The 24490-nt window shown below is 37.5% G+C and overlaps 2 protein-coding genes across 4 annotated transcripts; both read right to left on the reverse strand.

Moving 5' to 3' along the window:
• Positions 1-1844: 1844 nt before the first annotated feature.
• Positions 1845-14241, reverse strand: LOC149009339 (putative methionine--tRNA ligase). 2 transcript variants are annotated; one of them, XM_089161900.1, is made up of 17 exons: positions 14002-14241; positions 13755-13899; positions 13348-13501; positions 13106-13261; positions 12702-12932; positions 12384-12527; positions 8297-8387; positions 7990-8096; positions 7765-7879; positions 7203-7321; positions 7024-7089; positions 6478-6606; positions 6215-6355; positions 5975-6092; positions 4169-4404; positions 3959-4060; positions 1845-2159 (listed from the first exon to the last, which is right to left on the reverse strand). In XM_089161900.1, exons 1-17 carry the CDS (start codon positions 14108-14110, stop codon positions 1929-1931), a joined length of 2394 nt encoding a protein of 797 aa, XP_089018026.1. In that variant the 5' UTR covers positions 14111-14241; the 3' UTR covers positions 1845-1928. The 2 variants fall into 2 exon arrangements, with proteins under 2 accessions (XP_089018026.1, XP_089018025.1); XM_089161899.1 differs by having other exon boundaries at positions 4169-4407.
• A 1825-nt stretch (positions 14242-16066) lies between these two features.
• LOC149009340 (putative L-ascorbate peroxidase 7, chloroplastic) lies at positions 16067-23919 on the reverse strand. Of its 2 annotated transcripts, none has more exons than XM_089160397.1 (11): positions 23157-23919; positions 22334-22483; positions 21867-21987; positions 21696-21796; positions 21516-21603; positions 20554-20621; positions 20365-20451; positions 18590-18664; positions 18424-18501; positions 18222-18326; positions 16067-16648 (listed from the first exon to the last, which is right to left on the reverse strand). In XM_089160397.1, the coding sequence occupies exons 2-11, from the start codon at positions 22430-22432 to the stop codon at positions 16631-16633; spliced, it is 840 nt and encodes a 279-aa protein (XP_089016523.1). In that variant the 5' UTR covers positions 22433-22483; positions 23157-23919; the 3' UTR covers positions 16067-16630. The 2 variants fall into 2 exon arrangements, with proteins under 2 accessions (XP_089016523.1, XP_089016522.1); XM_089160396.1 differs by lacking the exon at positions 23157-23919 and adding an exon at positions 22559-23150.
• Positions 23920-24490: the final 571 nt, after the last annotated feature.

Consider the following 24490-nt stretch of genomic DNA (forward strand, 5'->3'; position numbering starts at 1 on the left):
CTTTAGGCACTGTATTCACAAAAACCACCTTGATAATGTTCTTGTGCTGTAAATGATGGATCTTCCTTCGGTTCTACGCATTGTGGTCTGTCCAAATTGATCTCGACTATTGAAATTCAATAGTCGAGATTGAAATCTCGATTGAGATTTTGGATCTGATTGATTGAAATCTCGCTTGACTGTCATGCGCATTAACTGAAGCAATATAGCCCATAAAGGTTTCTTTCTCAGTCAGGTCTGCCTCTAGTTAATGGGTTAAAAAAATTAAAGATCCAGTTTGCTGCTAGCCCTAAGGAAGTGTGTTAGGGTTTAGGCTTCCATAATGGAACCCTAGTTGATTTCACGACCTCATCTCCTCAATATTAGTTCTTTTAAATGCTGAGAAGAGTCATGGGACATGAAAATATTGTTATTGTATTAAAACTATAAACAACTCTAACAGTACTAGTCAAGCATAGGAAACCGAGATGGAATTCTTCAATCAATGACGAAAAGTAATTGGGTTTTGGAGACGCGCAAATGCAGTTCTCATTTGAGAAAACATGGAGGTCCACCCATTAAATTTAATTTGAATACATACAGGTTCTATTCAATTTTAACTTTGTTTAAAAAGTTAATAGGGATGAGATGAAGAGTGCAATAAAATAATGAAATGCAGGAACTGCAGAGGGTCATGCTATTAAATTATTTTAGTTGCAGGAACTGTGCTTTGATTTCACATGACAGAGATGGAAGCTCCTTTGTTTGTTGAAACTTGATTATCAGTACAGTGTACGTGGAGCTTGGGCAGAGCTTTAGAAGATGGAAACAGAAACAAGGGCATGTATGGTGGAAACCATTCATCATCTGGTTTCTTGATCATATCTGTCAGGGATCATCAACTAAGACCAAGGTTTTTCATGGAATCGAATAACTCCACAATGGAAACTGCAGCAAAGGTCTGGCCCATTACCAGTTTTGGTTGAAAAATCACTCTCGTTTGATGCAACTATGATTTTGAACTGGATCAGTAGGGTTGGCCAAGGCAGTAAGGTGGGGTGGGTGCAGCTATCTGCAGAAGAAGAAATCAGGAACTGGATACGATCTTTACAATGAAAGTAAAATATTGAAACTAGGAAACACAATGCTGTCATAGAATCCAAAACAGAAATCACCAATCTGATATTGGAAAAAGTATGTAGTTCGACCTAACAGATTTATCTGCACTTCCAAGTTCCAACAGTGGTAGCTGCATTCAAATCTTCTGCTTTTATTAGCCTCTGAAAGATCTCTCAGCTATTCAAATGAGAAAAAATATTGAATTTTATCCCCTTATGCATCACGTTTGACTTCCCAGTTTCAGTATTGGCTGCCAATTCATCTTCCTTAATCTTCCATCCAACTAACTATAAAGTCTCACAAGAATGACATTGCCTATAGCACATAGCATGCAATTATAAAGTAGGAATCCTCTATCTGTCAGGATAGAGATCTCTCCTCCCCTCACACCTCTCCCCCACAATTCTTTGAATTCTAACAAGATGAATCAGAGGTTTTATATGTAATAAACAATGTATATAGTTTTCCACATTCAGCAACGCGTGAAAGAGCACCATATAAATCAGCATTTCCTAGTAAATCAAAGCAAAAACCAGCAATGACTTACTAAGGACATGTTACCAAACAAGGACGAACTAAGGAACAAGGTTCACTATAGATGAATTAACGTGTAAAGGACACAGTATTGAAAAAAGGCTAGCAACATAAATTAATTTGGAAACACCATGCTTCAAATTGCCATTTACATAATTCCATTTTTGGGGGAGGAGGGGTATTCTTTAAATAACAGAACCCCCCCCCCCCCCCCCCCCAAAAAAAAAAAAAAAGTTTCTGATAATTAATTAAATTACTCTTCTTGAAAAATTTTGTAGCCTTCGAATACAAGGGCACTACCTAATGCTGCCTTCGGAGATGGATTTGACCTTACAAACACCTGCCGAAGTCATGAGGGGGATGTCCTTATAGCGGGCGACCAAAGCTGAATCTGTGTTGAGATCAACTTGCAGTGTTTCCCAAACCTTCTTCTTGGGATTCAGAACGCTGTCAGGCTCACCAACATATCCAGGAAATGTAACTCTCTCTCCAACAGGAGCAGACTCAGGTGGGTCAACCAATTCAACCTGAAGAAAACATAGCAGATAGGATCAGTTTTATCTGTCTTGCAGTGTGGAGGCAGCACAAACAACAATAGCAACAAAATTCTTCATTATGAGGTCTGCAACATGGACCCTTTCTAAGTATGAAAGGATTAGCACTAAACTTGACTGACTTGAGTGGAGAAGTGAACTATCCTTCATTCTTAGAACCACAACTAGTTTTGATGACATTCAGGATATAACTTCCAGTGATGCAGATCCAGAATAGAGAAGGTTTGATTATCCTTGCTCTGTTCTTTGGACTGTTTTTACATGAAAATAATACAAGTAATTCTTGCCAGCTAGTTCAGCTGGTAAGGTTGCTCGCTAGTCCTGGCAGTGATCAGCAAAGTTGTCACAGTGATTACATAATCAAAGGCTTAGAAGGAGTGCCTACGCGACAAGGAAACTGACTCGGTGTCCAATACATGATGATAAATATAGGCATATGGTAAAGATAATTTCAAATAAATATATGCTTATATGCAACAACACTGGAAGCCATATTGATGAGATAAATAACTATGTGAATACTGAGAGAATATGAGAAAACCAAACATAGTCAAGTATAAAACAGTAAACATAGATCAACATAAACTAGTGCAAGTGTCAACAAGGCCTGTTATTGCCTTGGTCACAAGAAAGAATTGGACATGTAGGAGACACCTAGACAACTACAATGAGTGGGTTTGAACATGCCTCCAACTGGTATTTGGGAGGAGCAGTGCTAATGTGATGTAAGGCTAATATTAAAAGGATTATAATTTAATTTTCAGTCTTCTTAACATTACTTTTCCATATCCAGGGTTAATATTTCATTAATTTAGCTAATATCAAAAGGATTATAATTTAATTTTCAGTCTTCTTAATGTTACTTTTCCATTGCCAGGGTTAATATTTCATTGATTTAATTTCTAATGCTTTCAATACAAAGCAAATATACATTTAAGTGACCTGGATGCACCACCTACTGTAAGTTCAGAAAATACAGTTGTAAGTTGTTGCAACTTGCAACTAGCAAATATGGTTATACCTTTTCTACTTTGAACCATTTAGAAATTTTAATAACCAGGAAGTTTTTAATCCTTCTAAGAATGAAACGTACATAATGCAATTATCATTTCTATTCCTTTCGCTCTATCTTGAAGGCACCATAGCTTAGAGCAGCAGCAAGAGGTTCAGGTAGTCACTTGTCAGGGCAAATGCTTGGTTTGAATCATGAGGTCTGCAAATTTGCACAAAAATGACAGGCTAGAACCAACTTCAAACTCACCCCTCCCAGCAGCTCACATAGGCAAGACCATCTCTGGGTAGTGTCCCTTTCTCTAATTGCCTGCTTGGTCTGCTTTCTATTGTTCTTAATTTATGCTACTGTAAAACTGTTCTCTACTAAATTTGAATTCCTAAAATCTCCTGAACCATTAACTGTTTTTTGCATTTCCAAATCTATAGCCAATTAACTTTCATTAAATCCAAGAATTACCACCAAGTGACCTTCCAAATAACACCAATGAACTTTTTGCCATCCCTTCTTAGTAGTTCAGCCTCAAAGCCTTCAATATTTAGCTTGTCTCACATCCCAGAGAGTAGGAGACACAAATTGCTTTATAAAAGGATACGAAGAAAATTAGATTAAAATATTTAAATTATATTTACCCCTACATCAAATGCATTCACTACTAAGAGATAAGAGCCATTGCTTAAAATTAGCTTACAAATATTTAAATTATTTTTACCAGTACATCAAATCCATTCACTACTAATAGATAGCAGCCGTTGCTTACTTTTGTGTGGCCTCCATTAGAAGCTGCAAGAACCATGGCGTGTGATTTGACACCCCGCATGGTTGCCGGCTTCAGGTTGCAGAGGACACAAACCTTCCGATTCTGTTCGTGGATAAACGAATAGATCAATATGACCACTGATTAGAAAAATAACCGAAGACGATACCCAAAAGAATAAAAAGGAAAAGAAAGCCTGAAATAATATTGAACCTGCATTTCTTCAAGAGGAATAAACTTGACAAGGCCACTGACAACAGTCCTTGGCGTTCCTTCACCCACGTCTATCTCTTCAATGTAAAGGGAATCAGCATCCGGATGCTTCTGAACTTTTGTGATAAGGCCAACACGTACATCAAGTCTTGAAATGGAGATTTCTGCTTCAACAGCTGCCTTGGATTTTCCATCAGCAGTAGATCTACTAGGCTTTTTATTTTTCCCATCTCCATCTGCTGAAAATTGAGTCTCAGAAGCAGCAACAAGAAACTTCTATCCATTCATAAATATGTGACTCTTCACAAACAAACCATTTAAAAAAACAGAAAAACAAAATTCATCTACAAAGTGAAGAAAACCAATTGGAAGTAAACATCCCTGAAACATGCAAATTCCTTAGTAACAAGACCCCAATCAAGCTTTTGAGAGCCAAAATAATGTGGATCCAGATCAACCAAGGATTAGGTTTCGAATTCCAGCATGAAATCCAGAATCCTAGTGATAGTTGAGGAACCAGAATCAGAACAACTCTGAAAGAGTCCCATTCCAGAATTGATGAGGGTGTACTTCTCCTAGTAGAAGGTATTGTTTATAGGGCAGAATAGAATTCCAATGCCAACTCCTGAGATTCTAAAGAGCAGTATCATTGATTCTGATAACAGAACTTCCTACTGATGCTAGGATTCTAAAGAGCAGTATCACAGCATCAGAATTGATCTCAGAGGCTATGCAATCAGAATAACTCAATTGGCAGGCTCAATTGAATAATAAGAATAGTATTAAAAACAATAATCAAAACCAGACTTCAGAACTTCCGTTCAAGAATTCATAATTAAAAAATGAGGTTAAACAAGGATTCTAGGAAAGTGAATATGGTGATCACTAAAAAATCCAAATGGTCAAATCAGCAACCACAATTAAAATTGAGCTCGGGTTTGTAATATTTCAGAAATCCCAGTTCAAGTATTCCTTTACCCAAATCAGGAAATTGAGGTTATTTTGTTACTTTTCTAATTCTTTTTAATAGAAATTGTTAGATAAATACGTAACAGAGTTTGATTTCCTTATTATATGGTTAGTTTCCTACCTGAGTTCCTTAAGGTAATTAAGAAATTTAATCCTTAAATTTGCAAATAACTCATTGTGAAAGATCAGAGCTGAGTATCAAAAGTTGAAATTGTTTATTCAGGGCGTAAGTATTGTATGCTATCAGCTGGAACCAGAGTCTTCTTCCATCAGGTCAGACTGTCAGTATCCTCTATTCTTTTCTAGCTGCCGAGTTATGTTTTTGGAAAGAACCCAAAATCCAGTGAAGCCAATATATGTTATTTTTCTCAATCTTTGTCTCATTCTTCCATCCATTCCTCTCTTTCTAACTCCAATCTACAGCAAACTATCCTGATCCCCCAAACCCATTGTTGTTTACTGCATCATATTTTGTGTAAAATCCATTTTCATTTCCTACGAGCATTCCATATGTTCTTCAAACACAGCCCGTAAGCCCCAGTTAATCATATACTTGCAGGTTGTGACTAAAATAAGGCTGGTTTGTGCTTTGATGTGGATTCCCAAACCCATCCAACACCACTCTTAAGTTTTCAAAAACAATACATGTTCTCCCAAGAACAGAATAAATATTCCCTAGCCAAAAAAATCCAAAATAGAAGACTAATCAAATAATTGTCAATCCATAGAAGATTTATCAGATAATTGTCAATCCACGTAACATCTGCTATCAGAAATTAACTAAATCACATGCAGGCAACCAAGTTATTATTTTTTTAAAGTATAACTTAGCATTACCTGAAATTTTTGTTTTCATCAGCTGCTCAGCAGCCTTTTTCGCAGCATCTGCCTTCTCTATCCTATCTGCTTGACTTCCAGCAAATTTTTCCCTGTAGAACTCTACCTCTTCATCTTTCTGTATAACATAATGAATGTCAAACAAAACTTGTCTGGAAAGGGGTAAATGAACCATCAGAAAATAAAGCACCATAAAATATGCAGAAAAAAATATTTTGGACTAACAGAAAGTAAGTATACCAGTTCCTTAAATAAAGGTTCAGGCTTGCCAATTTTATGACCAGAAGGTAGAAACTCCCAAGGTCTTCGTGCCCTGTCAATATCTCCTTTTTCTTGACACAGTGATAGATGTTGTCTCAGCAAATTTAACTGGCTTAACACCTTAAATGTCAAAGAAAATAAGGCCTCAGGATGCAAAATCTAGGAAACCATAACATTGAGAAAGCATATAAGCATAAAATACTTCCTAATTCACAATGTAAATAAGCTGGAAAAAGTATAACCTCAACGGAGAAGGATGGCATGAAAGGTTCCAACAAAGCTGCCAGTAGATATACGAGTCCAGCCGCAGTCCTCATAATGATGTTGCAGGTAGGTAGATCTTCTTTAAAGAGCTTCCAGAATTGGCTGTCCTGCACACATAAGAATATTTATTGATGGTGTGAAAAATCAAACCTTACAAATACAAACAGAAAAGGTAAACACATATCACCATGGCCAATAGGACTACGAAAATCAATCCATCAGGCATGTGACACTCGGTTGGGTACCTTGATTCCATCCTCCTAATAGACAACAAGAAGCCTTGTCCCAACTAAATGGGATCGGCTACTTGGATCCTTGTCCAATCAGGCTCTATTTGAGACCATACTAGATACAAGGCCTAAGCTATGCATATCCTTTCTCACCACTTCTTAACCTTATCTTAGGTTTGTCCATAGTTCTTCGCACAGGGGCATTTAAGGGTCTCCATTGGACGTGGCCTTACCACCTCAATCGATAACAATATCAAATTGAAAAGAGAGGAAAAAAAAATTAAGCAAGCTTACTTGCAAATATGCATTCCCCTCACTAGAAACTGCCATTGCACTCCTCAATCCTTGCTTTAATTTAACCTATTTAAGGTCAGATAATAGAATAAGAAAATAATAATTTCATTTGCTGCCTCATTAAACGCCAAAAAAGTAAAAATATAAGAGGTTGTGTCTTCATCCAATAAGGCAATAACCTTCTCCATTGAGTCAATGTATTGATCGACAAGTTCACTAACTTTTTCTGCTAATTTCTTCGTCAGGGGGTGTGACTCTGCACCTGGAGAATCAGGAATGATAGAGGCATACCCTTGGCCTACATTTAAAAAAAAAAAAAAGAAGGGCAGGGGCTATCTGTAAGCACTGAGTGCAAATACAAATAATACAAAAAGAAGTGATACAGCCAATTTTAGGTCTACAACTTGTAATGGGTAACACTCACAAAAAAGAAAAGAAAAAAAAAAAGGAAAAAAAAAGAGCAAACAAACATAAAGAACAAACTTGATTCAAAACAAATGCACAAAAAATGCAAAAAAGAAAGGAATATTGCACTAATGCCATTGCTTTTCCCATATTTCATTCAAGCAATATAAATAGAGAACTATTATTAAAACAGAAGAGAGTCTGACTAGCTAATATTACAGTCTGATTTGGTAATATTCTCTCCAGAAGCTTTGTACTTTGATTTTTATGTAGGGGAATGGGGGGGGGGGTGCATTTGCTTAGCAATTTTTTTCCACGTGTAAAATACTTACTAACCTTCAGGTTTTGCAATAAAGCTCAACACTCTGTTAACAAAATTTCCCAAGTTATTGAGCAATTCAGAGTTCAGTTTTGCTTGCAGATCAGCCCATGTGAATAACGTGTCTGACACCTAAACTCATACATAGATACAAAAGTTGGTCAAGCTATAAATATAGAGAATAATAAATACAACTGAGTGCATACGACTGAACCAGAAGAGAAGGTAGCAACACAGCTCACCTCGGGCCTATTTGTTAGCAAGTAATATCGCCATACTTCAACAGGGATGTTTGTATCCTTTGCATCATTACCAAAGACTCCAACTCCCTTACTTTTGGAGAATTTACCTGCACATGCAGAAAAACCAAGCTAACAATTCCGATATAATATTAAACAACTACAGCGTCAGGTGACTTTCCCTTTATTTCCTCACTCCAAGTCATCTTATGGGATTATGGGAGGAGGTAATCATTAACGGGACTGATTAAGCATATGCATGGTAAGGCTTGCATTTAGCAAAGCAACTAGCATGGGGCCATATATATACCTGCTTCATAGTTTAGGTACTCAGTCACACTGATAGTCTTCATCAATGTCCAGTTTTCTCCAGTCCCAAGAAGTGTAGAAGGAAACATTACCTGAAAATAGAAAAAGAAAAATATCTTGATGAATACATGAATTTTGAAGAAATATAACAAAAAAAAAAAAAAAAAAGGGCAAGAAATTATGACTGGACAAAAATTAAAGTTTATTTGCTATGACTGCGCACAATGAATCCCAACAGAGAAACATGAGTAATCATAAAAAACACTGAGGACACAGAAGTGTTATACAGTATACCAACTAAGAATTGACAAACAGACAAATAGATACGAGTGAAAAAAGGCCTAGAACTGCATAAATACAGAACCAAGTTAGTGCATACCTGGTTTGCATGGTGACAAACCAAATTAAATGTAGTCTAAAGAATCAGAATATCTAGGCCTAATCACTCGCGAATGCTTAGATAGACCTATAACGATAAACATCTCCAAAAACTAAACATGATTAGTAAATCACAACTATTAATGCTGTGCTATCTCTGAACGTGAGAACATGGTTCACTCAACGGATATTTGGCATCTTCTAATTCAGCCTAAAATCAATAGAAAGCTGTTCTCACACACTCGAAAGTTCCAACCACCGATTGCCAGACCCAATTTAACCAACTCCTCAAACCATTAGGTAGAGTCGAATGGTCTCCCAAACACCAACTCCCTAACAACATTCCTAACCAAGAAAATGAACAATAAGTAGAAAAGATATCGCCAAAATGCCAACCACATTTTTATTCTCTTCCTTTTTTGTCAAAAAAAAAAAAAAAAGAAGAAGAAAGGAATTTCATGAGAGGGGGAAAATGACATCTGAACTGATTTTTTCCTTTTTTCTCTTTTATAAAAGGATAATGCAATGAGCCACAAAATTGACAAAATAAGTTGGCATTAAGGGCAAACCCAGTACCAAAGGCTTCCGCAAAAGCACAAAATAATTTGGCATTGAAGATATTAATTGCAATTTTATTTTCTTTCAATTATTTTTCACCTTTGATCTACAACTGGGGACCTAGACTTCATCACCCACAATGTTTGCCAATGAAAAGCCCTTGCAAATCCAAAGAATGCAATGGTTTCCCTTTCTACCAAATAAAATCCCTGTAGTCTGGATGAAACACAACATAGAGAGATGAAGGAATGGTAATCCAAAAACAAAGGGAGGACAGAAGCAGTGAAGAGGGGGGAAAAAGGAAAGGAAAAATATGCAGCAGAAAAGATGGGTTCAGTGGCTCAGCACCATTGATGTGAACAAGGTTGACCCCCCGGCTGAAACCCTAAAGTAGGCCCATCTAGGGCTGGCAGAACCCTAAAAGGGGTAATTTGGTCAATTTCAGCACGAATTATCTGCTTGAATTCAATTCAGAATTTTGGATTTAATTTTAGGAGTCCAATCTTATCTAAAGGTCTTAGTTGATTTGTTAGTTGAGTTTTCGAGTCCTTAGGAGACTTTCTTTAAGGTCGGACTCTTATGGATGAGTTAGTCTTTTTGTTCAAGAGGTGTGAGTCTTAGGGCTCTTCTTTTAAGATAAGACTCATAATAGTCTTTAATTACAACAAGAGTTTCTTTAGCTTTTAAGCCTTAAGGGGAATCTATTTTCAAGGAGATTCCATTACATCACTTATTATTTATTTGGACGAGTGATTAACTGTAATGGGATCCTAATCTATAAAGAATCCCACTTAAAAGTAATGGTCTTTTAGTAGGTTCTTTCTTTGTATTCATTAAGTCTGGATTAATAAAATTTGTCCAAGAATTGCAGCCAAGGAAGGTACAACAGGGTCCTTTTCGGGTGGGACCTTGCAGTTATCTAGAAATCCTTATTTTCATCAATTCAGTCCTGCGATACCAGCAATCATCCATCCACTAATTCAGCAGTCAAGTATCAGCAGCCTCCCCACCCTTTCTCCTTCATTCATAGCAACCCCAGCCCCTCCCCAACCCTGTGCAAGCCTCCCTTCCCCTCCTCTGTTCTCAGGTGTTCCCACCCCATTCCCCTGCTGCAGGCAGCTTGGCAATAGCCATCCCCGGCCCTACGATCGTCCCACCCCCCTCCCCCACCCCCTATGACTACTCTATCCCATTCCCCTACCCCCTCCCAACCCTACGGTACCCATCCCCTCCCTCCCTACACCTCTGGCCCTCTATCTCTGCCATTTCTTCATTGTGGCAACGGAAAAAAACAAAAAAACAAAAAAAAAAACAAAAAAACAAAAAAACAAAAAACAAAAACAAAAACAAAAAAAAAAAAAACAAAAAAAAGAAGGAAGAAGAAGAAGAAAAGAAAGACAGGAAAAAAAAGAAAGGAACAAAGAAAAGAGAAGAGAAAGGAAAAGATCCACGGAGGATTTCTCAAGATCCAGCCCATATTGATCAATCCCTAATTTTTCCCTTTTCAAAATTATCCCATCCTATTTAGATTCCCATCTCTATCTAACAATATTATCCATCCCCCATTATTTTGTTACGTCCCATAATATTTTCTATTTTATTTGCTGGAAGATTATGGGCAAACCCCAAATTTTAGGGAATTCATCTTAGAAACCCTAAGCCTAGAATCGGGTTCACATCACACCCACCAGAGATGAAAAAAGGGGCACGATTTAGCAATAAATGAGTCCTAATTTCACCTTTTGAGATATTTTTCTACTAAGTGTAACACATAATAGCATTTGAAAGAAAATTAGACATAAGAAGTTTATTTTTGGAAAATTAGAAAACACAAGCACTCATTATAGTCATCGAATAGAACCAGTAGAATACTTTCCGATGACAGCAAAGAATTATATCACTCTCAAATGGGGGTTGAAGTCACCAATGCACACAGCTACACAGGCTCATAAACACAAGCAACTCAATTAATCTTTTCAATCTAGCTCCAGTAATGGAGATTACACACTGTGTAAAGAGAATAAAAGACCCCTAAAAGTAAAGACTAATTCTCCAAGACTCAAGCAGGAAAACTTATTCAAATTAAGAATACTTTCCGATGACAGCAAAGAATTATATCACTCTCAAATGGGGGTTGAAGTCACCAATGCACAAAGCTACACAGGCTCATAAACACAAGCAACTCAATTAATCTTTTCAATCTAGCTCCAGTAATGGAGATTACACATTGTGTAAAGAGAACAAAAGACCCCTAAAAGTAAAGACTAATTCTCCAAGACTCGAGCAGGAAAACTTATTCAAATTAAGAAACTAAGGGAACTCGGAAACCAAATATTCTATGCATCTGAATTCTAAAATAAACAGAATAAAAGAAAATCAAAAGAAAATTTCCCCAGACAACGTAAGTCCCTAAAATTGTACTAGATCCAAGATCTAAAACTGAAACTAGACACCATCCATCTTTGTCTAGGTACCAAAGGGGTTTGGGTCAACCCAAGGTAGTACAGCTCACCACATTATGCCATGGGTGGCTACGCATTCTCCATTCCTGCCTGCTGGCGTTGTGGGCACCATTTCGTCCCTTGGTTCTTCACAACAAGTAAAGAAAGATAAAATTGTTTATTTTGCATCGAGATCCCACATTGGTATTAGGAATTCAATTGTATGAAGGGAAGAGAAGCAAGAAAAGATTGCATATCCCTGGTCTGCACTTACAATTGACCATGGCTACCACCTCAACATCCCAAAGTGAATTGCCAAATAAAAAAATTAAAAAAAAGCTATTAGAGTGGCAGCATATTCTCCATGCCCATAAACTAACACCATGGTCCAAAGAATCAACATGTCTAACAAGACTGACATACATCCATGAGGTAGGATATGCCAAGCTTTGAACACCTTTATGTGAACTAACATCGAACACATCAGTAAATCAAGCTCCCTATCACAATCCAGAACAGGATTTTCCAGGAAAACCTGGTCCCCGACCTTGGAAATGATGTCTGACACAGCTCAAGAGAAAGAAAAAGTACCTTTAAAAAGAAGCAGATCCTAGTGTGCCCTCATCACGCAAGCTTTTCAGATGTAACCTCCTAAACTTAAGACCAAAAGCGATCATGGCATATTTATGGTACAAGAAATTTATCACTTACAGTATGGAATGGCACATTATCCTTGCCCATAAACTGATATAGTTCCACATTTGAAGGATTCTTCCACCATTTGCTCCAATCATTAGTATAGCAAGCGGTAATTGAAACATAACCAATTGGCGCATCAAACCACACATAGAAAACCTAAAATCAAGTATAGTGCAAGCAATCAGTTAGTGAACTGTCACCATAAATCATAAGATGAGGAGAAGGGAGGTCCATCAGGTTTTCAAACAGTAAAATCAATATATGCATTAAGCAGAATAGATGGAACACTGAAGAGAAAAAATGCAAACTACATCATTATTATTTATTTACCTTCTCTTTAAATTTCTCATGAGGAACAGGGACTCCCCATTTGAGGTCCCTGGTAATACATCGTTGTTTTAATCCTTCTTTTAGCCATGCATTTGTGGCTTGAATAGCATTCTGACTCCATGATCCAGCCACCGACATTTTGTTAATATACTGCTCTAGCTTATCTTTCAGCAACGGGAGTTCCAGAAACAAATGCTCTGTATCCCGTATACGTGGAGTTGTTTTACATACCTGGAAAACAGACAAGCATCAATACAAATGGCGATAATGCAGTTACACAAATAGTATGCAATACTATAATTGTACTTCTAGGTATCTCAGTTACATTAATATCATGTGGATTCTGGAAAACTGGCTGAGCAAAAACAACCTAACCTCAGCAAATAAACAGCAAAATGATGTACCTTGCATTTAGGATCCTTTAGTTCTGTTGGATTCAACATATTCCCACATTTTTCACATTGATCCCCTCGTGCAGAATCGTAATTACAATTTGGCGTGGGACAGGTTCCCTCCACAAAACGATCAGCCAAGAAACGTTTGCAAGTGTCACAATAAAGCTGCAATTGCAGTGGAAAGAACGTCAAAAATTGCTTCTGAAGCAATACTGGTAAAAATTCAAGCTAACAGTCTATGAAAAAGAAACCTGCTGCATAGAGTTTTCAGAAAGCCAATTATTCTCCAACAACTTCAGGAAAATAGCTTGACAAATCTCAGTCTGCTGAGGAGTAGATGTGCGCCCAAACTCATCAAAACTAATGTCAAACCATTTATATACGTCTCTGTGAATTGCATGGTACCTACAGAGCCCATAAACACGAATTTTGTAGATATCATTTCTGTCATACAGCCGAATTGGTGATTTCAACTCTTCATTCCAATCCCATTAACTTTCTAAAGTATTTTTCCAACTGGGTTCCTTTGATATATCATATATCAAGTAATTAATAACATGCTTATCAGAAAATAGTCAATTTGAAATCTCTACCATAATGTGTGAATTAGATAAAAAAAACATATGTGACCATAATTGCAGCAAGTAATCCCACATACTTATCACAAATTTGCTTGGGCGTGCAATTCTCTTCCATGGCTTTAGTCTCTGTGGCAGTTCCATACTCGTCAGTCCCGCAGATGTAAATAGCGTTGTAACCTCTAAGACGACAGTAGCGGGCGAAAACATCAGCACTTAAAACACCTAAGGAAAAAGAAACCCAAAAGAGAAAATCAATATCATAAGGAAAGAACAGATTAAAAATCAGAGGAACAGAAAGAAACAGAGAGAGAGAGAGATTAATACATCCGATAATGTTGCCAAGATGAGGGACATTATTGACGTATGGCAAGGCACTCGTAATCAATATGTTCCTACGGCCTTCGATCGGAACCTTGGGAGTGGCGTTCTCCATCTGCAACTTGTGGGTTTTGGTTTAAGGGAAGCGCCCACCAGGGACGCTGCGAGCCTGCGAGAGCTTCAGGACTTAAACAGACAGTGAAGAAGAATACTGTCTGTTTCCTCGAGTAAGGGGTTTTCGTAGAATTCTACCAAATAAATATATAAAAAATACATAAAAATATAAAAGGTTAGGGTTTTCGTAGAAGAATGTGTATACCAGTATCGATCATTTTATGAGTCGGATGATGTAAGTATGTAACTGTGAGTTATTATCATTTTACCGGTAATTTTCTCTTTTAGTAAGCAGGATAAGAGTAATTTAGGGAATATAAAACGACATGATCATAATTTAGAAGTGTGTATGCTAATTTGACTTGTTCTTGAAGAATTTATGTGTTTTGCCATAAATCTTGGGGTGTTTATGATATTTTCATTTCTTTTTATTTTTGGGAATTGAGTTCATCCGTGCCAGCTTTCGAGTACCTTGACTACGTCTTTGTAGGGGGAGGAGCTATTATATATAATTTAAATATAGGTGGGACTTGGCCTCTAGGCTTGAGAGGGTTTAAACTCGACCTTCTACATGAAAGTACTGGTTTTAAATTATGAATCCGGATTGTCTCCCTTGAAGGGGAGCACAAAACCACATACGTAGGGGTAGCCCATAGGAAAAAATTGTAAAAAAGATTGTAGAGAGTGAGACCTACAGTGTGGTCCCTGTGGCCCCCCATTTTAATGGCATCTTGTGCTCTTTGGTAGAGGAGGTGATCCAAAATCTTGAATTACACCCCTAGCCATGTAGGAATTCACTTTTTTTTTAAAACTCAGGGGTTACATTTTTTTTTTTGGGGTGAGGGTAAATAACTCATAGTTTGCACACAAAAAATATTTAATAATAATAATAATAACTCACAGTTACATCGTTCAACTTATAAAATGATTGATACCGTTATCCCCATCCGCCGGTTTAATAAAGCCCCTTTATACAATAAATAATAAAAATGATTGATACTGAACCCTAATCTTTTTTTGGAGTAGAATTCTAGGAAAACCCCCTAACTCAAGGAAATAGACAATATTCTTCATTGTCCATTAAGTCCTGAAGCTCTTGCAGGCTCGTTGTGTCCCTGGTGGGCACTTTCCTTGAGTAGATGACCAGAGACAAAAACCCACAAGTTGCAAATGGAAAACGCCACTCCCAAGGAACTTGAAAGAGAGCTTCAATTAGAACCACTTAGGGCTTCCCAGTGTAAGATGTCAATTGTAACTGTGCTTAGATTGCACATGCAAGAAATGGAAGCTCTTTTGATTATTTAAGGGTCAGTTTTGTTATCTAAATCCAAGGTGATCTGTGCTTTGATTGCACATCTGAGAGATAGAAGTTCTTTTGATTATTTAAGGGTCTGTTTTGTTATCTAAATCCAAGGTGATCTGTGGTTTGATTGCACATCTGAGAGATAGAAGCTCTTTTGATTGTTTAAGAGCCTGTTTGTTTTTTTGAAACCAAAGATTTCACTTTTCCCCCTAAAAGCGTGAATAAAGACATTCTTGAGTATTGGATGAAATCCATAGATTCCACCCTAAGTATAAAAGAGATAAAATTTGCAGATTCACAGCGAAGTAACTCGACAAAACTCTACAAACTTCAATAGATCTGAAGCTAACCAAACAATTAATTTTTTGAACCATGAATTCAAAGATTCAAAATTCCTGGATTCATGTAATCAAACAGGCCCTAAACTCAATACAGTGTACCTAAAGCTTGGCAGACCTTTTGAAGACTAGTGTTTGAGGAAGCAGAAATCTAAGGGCGTAAGTGCGTGTTTGGTGGATCATTATCTTGTTTCTTGATCGTATCAATCCGGGAACACTACGGTAAGATCAGGGTTTTTCTGCAGCAATGGTCTGGCCCATTACCGGTTTTCGTTGAAAAATCACTCTTTTCTGATGCAACGATGATTTTGAGCTGCAGAACTCAACTTAGGCGTTCAGTGGGGGTTGGCTAAGGCAGTAAGGTGGGGGTGGGTGCAGCTAATTGCAAAAGATGAAATCAGGAACTGAATATCATCATTACAATGAAAGTAAAATATTGAAACTAGCAAACGCATTGATGTCAAGGAATCCAAAACAAGAATCACCAATATGATATTGAAAAAAACCTAACAGATTTATCTGCAATTCCACCAAAAGTGGTAGCTGCATCCAAATCTTCTGCTTTTATTAAACTCAGAAATATCTATCAGCTATTCAAATGTGCAAACGAATTGAATTTTATCCTCGAATGCATTACGTTTGAATCCCCAGTTTTTAAGTGTGTTCACATTGTGCTGGTAATACAACAAACAAGGTTCTTGATTCTAAAGCCTCAAAAAACAGTAGCAGTAAATATTGAAAAGCATTATTATGTAGGGAGGGCTTATTTGTTAATGCAAGCTATGTTTAATAACTAAACGATGGAGCAACGATATAGGTTTTCCTCCAGTACAACCTTCCCAGATGAGTATTTGATGCCACTTCAACCTTGACTGAGCCATCAATCCAATGAGAATCCCTGAAAAAGTAACCACACACACACAATCAAAGAATCCAATTGTTAACACCAATACAAGGCTGAAAAGCATGGGTTTTTCAAGGTGGACAAAAAGCAGGCATTAGATGGTCACTGACTAGTCTTATAGGAATTGTTAACAGAATATTATGTAAAGAAACAGAGCAAAGCAGCTTGGTAAAAGAACAATTAAAAGGATGTAAAAGAAACTAAAAAAAATAATTGAAAGAATACACAACACATAAAGCCTGCCATTTTGTAGGGTTATCAGAAAGAAAAGAAAGCCATAAAAAAGGCATCAAATGTGGTATTTAACTATCATCGAATTTTGGGAAAGACCATTTAGGTATCAACCTGCAGCTAAGTGCAAAATAACAGCCCAATCAGTCCTGTCCTTGTACCATTTGTGGTTCCCTATTACTGTTGAATTTCACAACAGTAATGAATACATGCTTTCTGCTATAGTAATTGGGTGCAGAACCATTTTTGTTTCCCTTTCACTGTATGTTTTTACATTTGGATCAAAGATTTCACACTGCTGAATTCAAGTTCCAATACCTGCCCAAAGATTTAACCAAATCCACTGACCTTCAGACCTGAATTCTGTCTTCAAGTCAACTGCATAACTCATGACTTGAAATCGATTCCAAAAGTATTGAAGATTGCTGATAAAGATCTATAATGGTTCAAGGCTGGATTTCAATTAGTTGAGATTGGTTTGGCAGAGTCATACAACTCCCACCTAGTTTCCAACTTCTTTATAATTCCATCGTTTTCTTTTTTTTGGGAGGGGGGGGTTGAGGTGGGTGAGTTCAGGGGTCCAAGTACTGTTGCAATACAATTTTTTATTTTAGAAATTCTGGATCTAAGAACTGAACTTAGGTAAAAATGTGCTACTTCAACACGGGTACTCCCTCAATGACTTGGAAGGTTCCCTGCTATATGCCTCCTCCAGCAACCTGGGTTCACAAACGCTGGAAACTACCTAAATATTGTTTAAGCTAAGGATTCTACAGTTCTATGGGCTTTTCAGTCAATATCAAAATAGTAAGCTCTTTCTCTGATTAATGATCATTAGGCATCTATAAACCAAGGAAGAGCTTCCAGCAACGGCTTTTGAGAAAATCGATTGAGGTGGTACAACCGCGTTCAATTGAGGCCTTTAAATGCCTCTATGCAGAGAAGCAATTTAATCCCCAAGGGAGAGACATAAGATAACCTTAGGAGTGGTGAGAAAGGATACACATAGCTTGGCCTTGTATCTAATATGGCCTCAAATAGAGCTGATTGGAATGCAAAGATCCCCATTTTAATGGAAAAGGGCTTGTTATTGTTGTTATTCCACCAGCTGTTCTACACCAAAATGCCTAAAATGTAGGACCATGATATTTAATTAACTCTAGTGCAAGTTCCTGCATGTTCAAGGAACCAGTTGACCAAGGAAGAAAAGATGGTGGTGCCTATTGAAAAAAATATATATACTGTTGAAACTAAGCATACAGTTGAAATATCCAAAGATTAAATTTTAGATGTTAAAATGTTAAGAATGATGCCAGAAAAATGCAAATCAACAAACCTCAGGAGGGGCAAATTTGGCACCAAGATTGCTGAGTTTATAGTGAGACTCAGCATAGTCCTTGAAAAATGCTTCTTGATCTTCTGCATATTTCTCAGCATATATCTGCATCATAAATTTCATCCAAAGAAGGAAAGGCAACATTTAAATCTTGCCTCAGCTTTTTCAAAATAGCTTAACAGATAAATACTCGTTTATGCACCTTGAACGACGGATCTTCAAAGAGAACAGCATCAGTAGGCAAAACCAGCAGATCTTCATCCTTTCTCTCTTTTATATCCTGGAATGGATCAACCATCATCAATCAGCAAATCAAAGAGCTGCATCTGCAATTAACTTCACAAATGGAGGGGACTATGATTTTATACTTTGAAGTAGGAGTTATCAAACTTTAACCACTGAACAGTCCATGAATGTCCTCCAGGTGCTCCAGGACCATCTTTCTGCCAACAAGCGATTAGATGATTAATAGTTTGAAAATGAAATACATCTTAATAAATGCAGTTAAATTGAATCTTCAGACAAAAGGTATCTGGGACAAATAACTAATGAGTGAAAAGCTTTTTGCAAATTTAGATTGAAAAACAAGAATGAATCTGCAAGAAACAAAGATGCTGATTTCGAACATTGCATCTTGCCCAAACACAAAAACAAAGCATCTAAACATGAACTGATTAATATAAGAGGAAGAAACATTAAGAAGTTAACAAAGAATACCAGAAATAGTGCAAGTCAATAAGTACATAAATCATTCTAGTGCGCTTCAGAATGTTATATCACTATTCCGATTGAAAACCTTGGGCTGAGCAAGGCTAAGTCATGGACTCATGGTAGGTAAGCAGTTTCAAGTGTAATTTTACTAGTAAAATTGGCAATGCCAGCATTTTGCACCTGACTTGGTGCAGAACTCACATCCAACACATGACGTGTGTGGATACCAAATGATGTAGATAAGTCACTTGGGGCTTATTTGAGTGAAATAAGCTTTGAGTTGGGTGACACATGTACTCCCTTGGGTTTTTCAATGCATTAGGCCATTTTTATGGGCCTAAACTATGGGTAGTCAGTTTGCATACGAAATTAGCTTCTATACTTGATCAGTTTTTACTTTTTAGGTTTAAAGATTGAATTGGCTTTGCTGGTCTGTATCAGAGGGTTCAATTCAAGCCATTAGATAATTCCTTTGCTAGGCTAAGAGAACCATCTTAAATGTTTTATTTTAATTGTTTAGTGGGGCTAGATTAAGAATTCTTTTGAGTTGATTTTAGTTTCTTAGTCAGTCTACGTTACCTATGAGGTTCAGGATTGGGTTAGGGCCTTCATTTTAGGTAAGGAACATGTCCTCTCCCAGGATTTTTTTTTCCTTCCTAGGTTTCTTTATGTTGGTAAATCTCTGGCTGTTTACTAGTCTTTCTTTCGTGGCGTGTATGAAATTATGTATGATTCCATCCTTCCGTATCAAGATAGATTTTGTACTGTATATGCTGACCTTCTTTGCTGTAGTACACATTGATCATTGTAAGAGCTTCAGATATTTGTCTTCAGAAGTAGTAGTTTGAATTTCAAATTCTTGACTTTTTGAGTATTTCCTTTCAGGTCTACAGGCTTATACATCTTTATATTACATAAGTAAAACATCACGTATGAACATTCCCTTAACAGGGCAAACCGGATGCCTAACATCTCCCAACAGTAACTTGATCTCTACCTAACCTCAAGGATGGAATACTTCACATAAATTTATAATAATTCAGGATACATACATGGGTGTCCTAGACCCTAATCTAGGTAGCAACTTTGAGTCAAAAGGAATACTCAAAATCCCTAAGGAGGAGATAAATTGTTGGCAAAGACAATCCTCTTGGAATGTTTGACTTGTTCCTTTCTTGGGTCTCTAGCAAGACTCAAATTCACCTCCTAGAAGAGGGTCAAGACCCAAATACTAATTGCTCCTCTAAATTCTTAGTCACCATATGAACCCCGTTAGATCACATATGGGTCAGGCTATAATCCGAGGAAGATGTTAGGCATCCTAGTCCGCTCAGTCAAACTTGTACTCCATGCTTGTCTTTTCTAAGCTCAAACATACCAAAAGGTGAAATACCATTAGAGTTTCAAGTGGAAATTGTTGATCTGTACATACAGTATACTTTGTCACTGGCTTTCCCCAGCCACTGCGCTCTGGTCTAGACCTCCCCAATGTATGTGCTCCGGATAATGCAACTATATCCTGTGAAAAAGAAAAGCACAAAGTTGCATGAAGCCAGTAAAGATACAAATGACATGTATGTATGGAATGTAGCAATGGCAAATAAAGCATGACAAGACAAACCTTGTCATCTAACCCCATCCGGTAGAAGACATCACGCAGATGACCAGCAGGTGAAGGGGCCCCGGCATCTAATATCAAAATTAGATAAAACTTAAAATAACAGGAAATCTATGTAAGATTGAATCAGCAAGAAAAATCAACAATTAGGAAATGTGAGGTTATGTTCCAAAGTCCCCATAACAGGAAGATGCAAAGACAGCAGTTGAAGTATGCAATCTGGAAAACATTTGAATGCTACCAAAAATATCAAATAAATAATCACGAAATTCCTTTCCCAAAAGAAGCTCATTCTTCAAACATGGTCTCGAGGCAACATAAATCAACATAGTTTGATAGGAGTAGAATTAGCAAGATTGGATAAATGGTTTAGAGAAAAAAACTCTTTACAGTAAAAGAAATAATGCTCAACCACCGGGGGTTGGTCCAAGTGGTAAGCAGCTTGGTCCGCTTAAGCAAGGTTCTGGTATCGAAACCTTGTGGATGCAAAAAATCCCCGCTGGGAGACTCACCCACCACAGCCAGGTGTGTGACCCGGGTCAAACACCGGATTAGTCAGGGCAAAGCCTTGGAAACCAGGGTTGGCAACCAAAAAAAAAAAAAAAAAAGGAAAAGAAATAATGCTCAATGAGATTTGTCTTCAAGGTTCAAATCATACTTTGACAATATATTTTTTTAGGCTGTGGAGTGTGGAGACATAAATAGAATGTCCAGGCTTTATCCAGTCCAACAGGCTCCCCACCATTAATTGTTCCCCATCACCCATAAGTGTGCCATGTATTGTTAGAGAAGTTTATGTCAAGGCAAGTTTACAAGTTTATGACTTTCTTTTTTCTAATTCCATGCTAGCACCCAAATGCAGAAGCCTAGAGCCATATAAGCAATAAATATAGAAACAAAGAATGTCAGGTAAAATAGTTTTACCAACACTGTCATGCAAAATTCAGCGAGCATACTTATCTTACCAGGGAGCCTCCCTTCTGGTGGACATTGCTCAGGTCCATTTACATCAACTCGTCCATATTTCAGGGGAATTTTGGGGCCTCCAGCCTCCTGGAACTCATCAAGGATTATATGAAAACTTGTCATTGTCCAATAAATAACAATTCAATTCTTGATAAGTACCAAATTAAAGTAAAGAAGACCTCCACAGCTGTTGCACTGGCTAACTGGAACAGATCTGCATATGTCACGCTTGGATACTTGTCTTTGATAGGCTGCAGAAGTTTTAATGCATTTACAAGACCTGAAAATACCACCTATGAGGAGAAAGTACCATATACCAAACAAGATCATGTACAAAGAAGAATCTTTACCAGCATTAACTGGATGTTTCAGTTCGACTTCAAATCTTAAACTTCCATTGGCTCCACCTCGTTGTGGCCAGTCTTCAATGTTCTTGTCATAGGTTCCAGAATCATGCCATCCAAGTCGAACCTGTAGTCTCGAGTCCACAACAAAATGAGTTGGAAAGTCTTCCTAACTTTTGCTTATTAAATTTACACCACCTTAAATATATCAATCCAGGAATTCTGTCTCAGTAGTATCTTCCATCTCTCATCTCTCCACTTCGGATATTCCGGGAAGGAAGATACTTAAAAGTTCATATTACAGTCTACCATCTACTGTGACAAAGGGTAAATTTCAAGGCATTTTTTTACTTGATATTGGAAATAACTTGTATGGAAGCCAGAGGTTTACTATAACATTTTGGGGTTGCTCACACCATCAACCCCGAAGGCAAATGACAAAAACAAAAACTTTGCAAAGCTAATGACATTACCAAAATCGGATGGCAATATGTAGCTTTAAGAAGTTCCTTGATATCTTCTCTAGCACTTTTCAACTGTTCGGGGTCAGAAGCGAAGCAAGTTGGATTCATGATTGTGCTTCCGGAATTGGGTCTTTGAATCGATGACCTCCTATGGAGTTTCTGAAGTATTACAAAAGATTTATGTTAGATGATCAAAGGAGAGACAGAAAGAAAGAGAAAGTAAGTATCACCAACCTGGCGCAAAACCAAAGAAGGTAGTAGAAAAGATGATTGGGTACTTTTCAGAGAACAATGAAGAAGAGGAAAAGACGAAGCTTTGGCAGAGGAAGCCAATGGGAGAAGACGAGAAGGGCTACCCAAGGAATCCATGCTGATGATGATATAAATGACTGGGACTCTGCCATGACTTCTAAGGTTGGTGGGCAACTACAGTCTACAGGTTGCACTGTGTTCAAGTAGAATCATGTAGAATCAAGTAGAAACAGAAGCCCCAAGCTAAATCTTATTTGGCTTTTCACAGACAGAATGGCCAGGTGCAATTCCAGAAGTCTCTGTTGGATGGGCAAGAAACATTATTTATTTGAAGTGGGGGTGGTTTACTGGGGCCAGATGACGGCTTATTGTCTTTATTCATCATAAGTCACAGCAATGCAAGTCAATTGTGGTGGCTCGTGATGAAAACCTCCGAAAATTTCATTCAGAGTGGAAGAAAGTGAGCCTGGGTTGTCTGGATGCGATGCTTTCAAGGGTGGTACAGCCGGCGTATGTGTTCTACTTCTAGTTCTATCATGGAAGTATGAATGTATGATACTGTTTAGTTCTTGACACTTACAGATCATGAGGTAAAACCATTGTCAATGAAGACCCGCACATTCAAAACCATCACAATCAAAAGATTTGGGGTTTGACTGGTTTCCAAGAAGAATATTTCTAAGAGTGTCCAGTGAGCTCTGAAAAACCGTCATGTGGACAACACCGATCTGAGGACTAAGATTAAACACATATTTTTTAAGCAAGTAAAACCTTAAAACCCGACTTCGAAGAAAAGGGGTTTCATCTTGTTCATCATCAAACCTGCAAAGTAAAGAATGAAAGTGAAATCCCATCTTTTCCATTTGAAGGAAAAAATAATAATAATAAGTTATTCTTCTTTGTTGCGAAATCTGCAAGGGTGAAACCAAAATCGGAAGCATTGTCAGTAGCGTCAGCTCTAACATCGCAGAGATCGTCGTCAGTGGGTTTGCAGATTAGAAACTGCAAACATGAAGAGGGATTGCGCTATGGATCCTCATGCATTGGCTCAGACATACTGGTATTCGCATGTACAGGATCGAGTTGGTTGGACTCTAGAGATTGATCTTCGATCTTCTTACCAGAGATTTTTCTAAATTTCACTTTTCTTTTATATATTCTACAACCCAAATTGTTCTACAAAAATCCCAGTGAAGCAAATTCCTGTTCTCTCTCAAACCCTACATGAGGTTGTGCTTAGATTAAAGGGTTTTACTTTTTTCTTCACTTCGCACTTTGGCAACGAAGAAGATGAAGCCATCTTTTTCAAAGTCGGGTTTCAGTTCAAGTCAGGTTTTGGAGTTTTTTTTTTTCAACATGTTTATTTTTCAGTTCAACATGTTTTTTCTTCAACATGTGATCCGGACTCAATTCGAATCCGGAGAAGATCCGGATTCGAATTCATATGCTTCATTATATTATTGAAGGATAATTTTGTAAAATGATTCCCTCAAACTTTACAGGTTTTAAAAATAATAATGATAATAACTCCCAGTTACATCGTCCGACTCATAAAATGATCAATACTGCTATACACATTCTTCTACGAAAATCCTAACTTTTTTATTTTTATTTTTTTTTTTTGGTAGAATTCTACGAAGACCCCCTTACTTGAGGAAACAGACAGCATTCTTCATTGTCCGTTAAGTCTTATTGCTCTCGCAAGCTCGCAGCGTCCCTAGTGGGTGCTTTCCCTGAGTAGATGACTAGAAACACAAAACCCACAAGTTGCAGATGGAGAACTCCACTCTCAAGGAACTTGAAAGAGAGCTTCGATTAGAACCCCTTAGGGCTTCCAACTGTAAGGTGTCAATTGTAACTGTGCTTAGATTGCACATGCAAAAGATAGATGAAATTTGCATATTCATAGTGGAA

This window comes from Hakea prostrata, chromosome 7 (genome assembly GCF_041222555.1).
Source record: "Hakea prostrata isolate BN-2017 chromosome 7, UWA_Hpros_2, whole genome shotgun sequence".
Lineage (NCBI taxonomy): Eukaryota > Viridiplantae > Streptophyta > Magnoliopsida > Proteales > Proteaceae > Hakea > Hakea prostrata.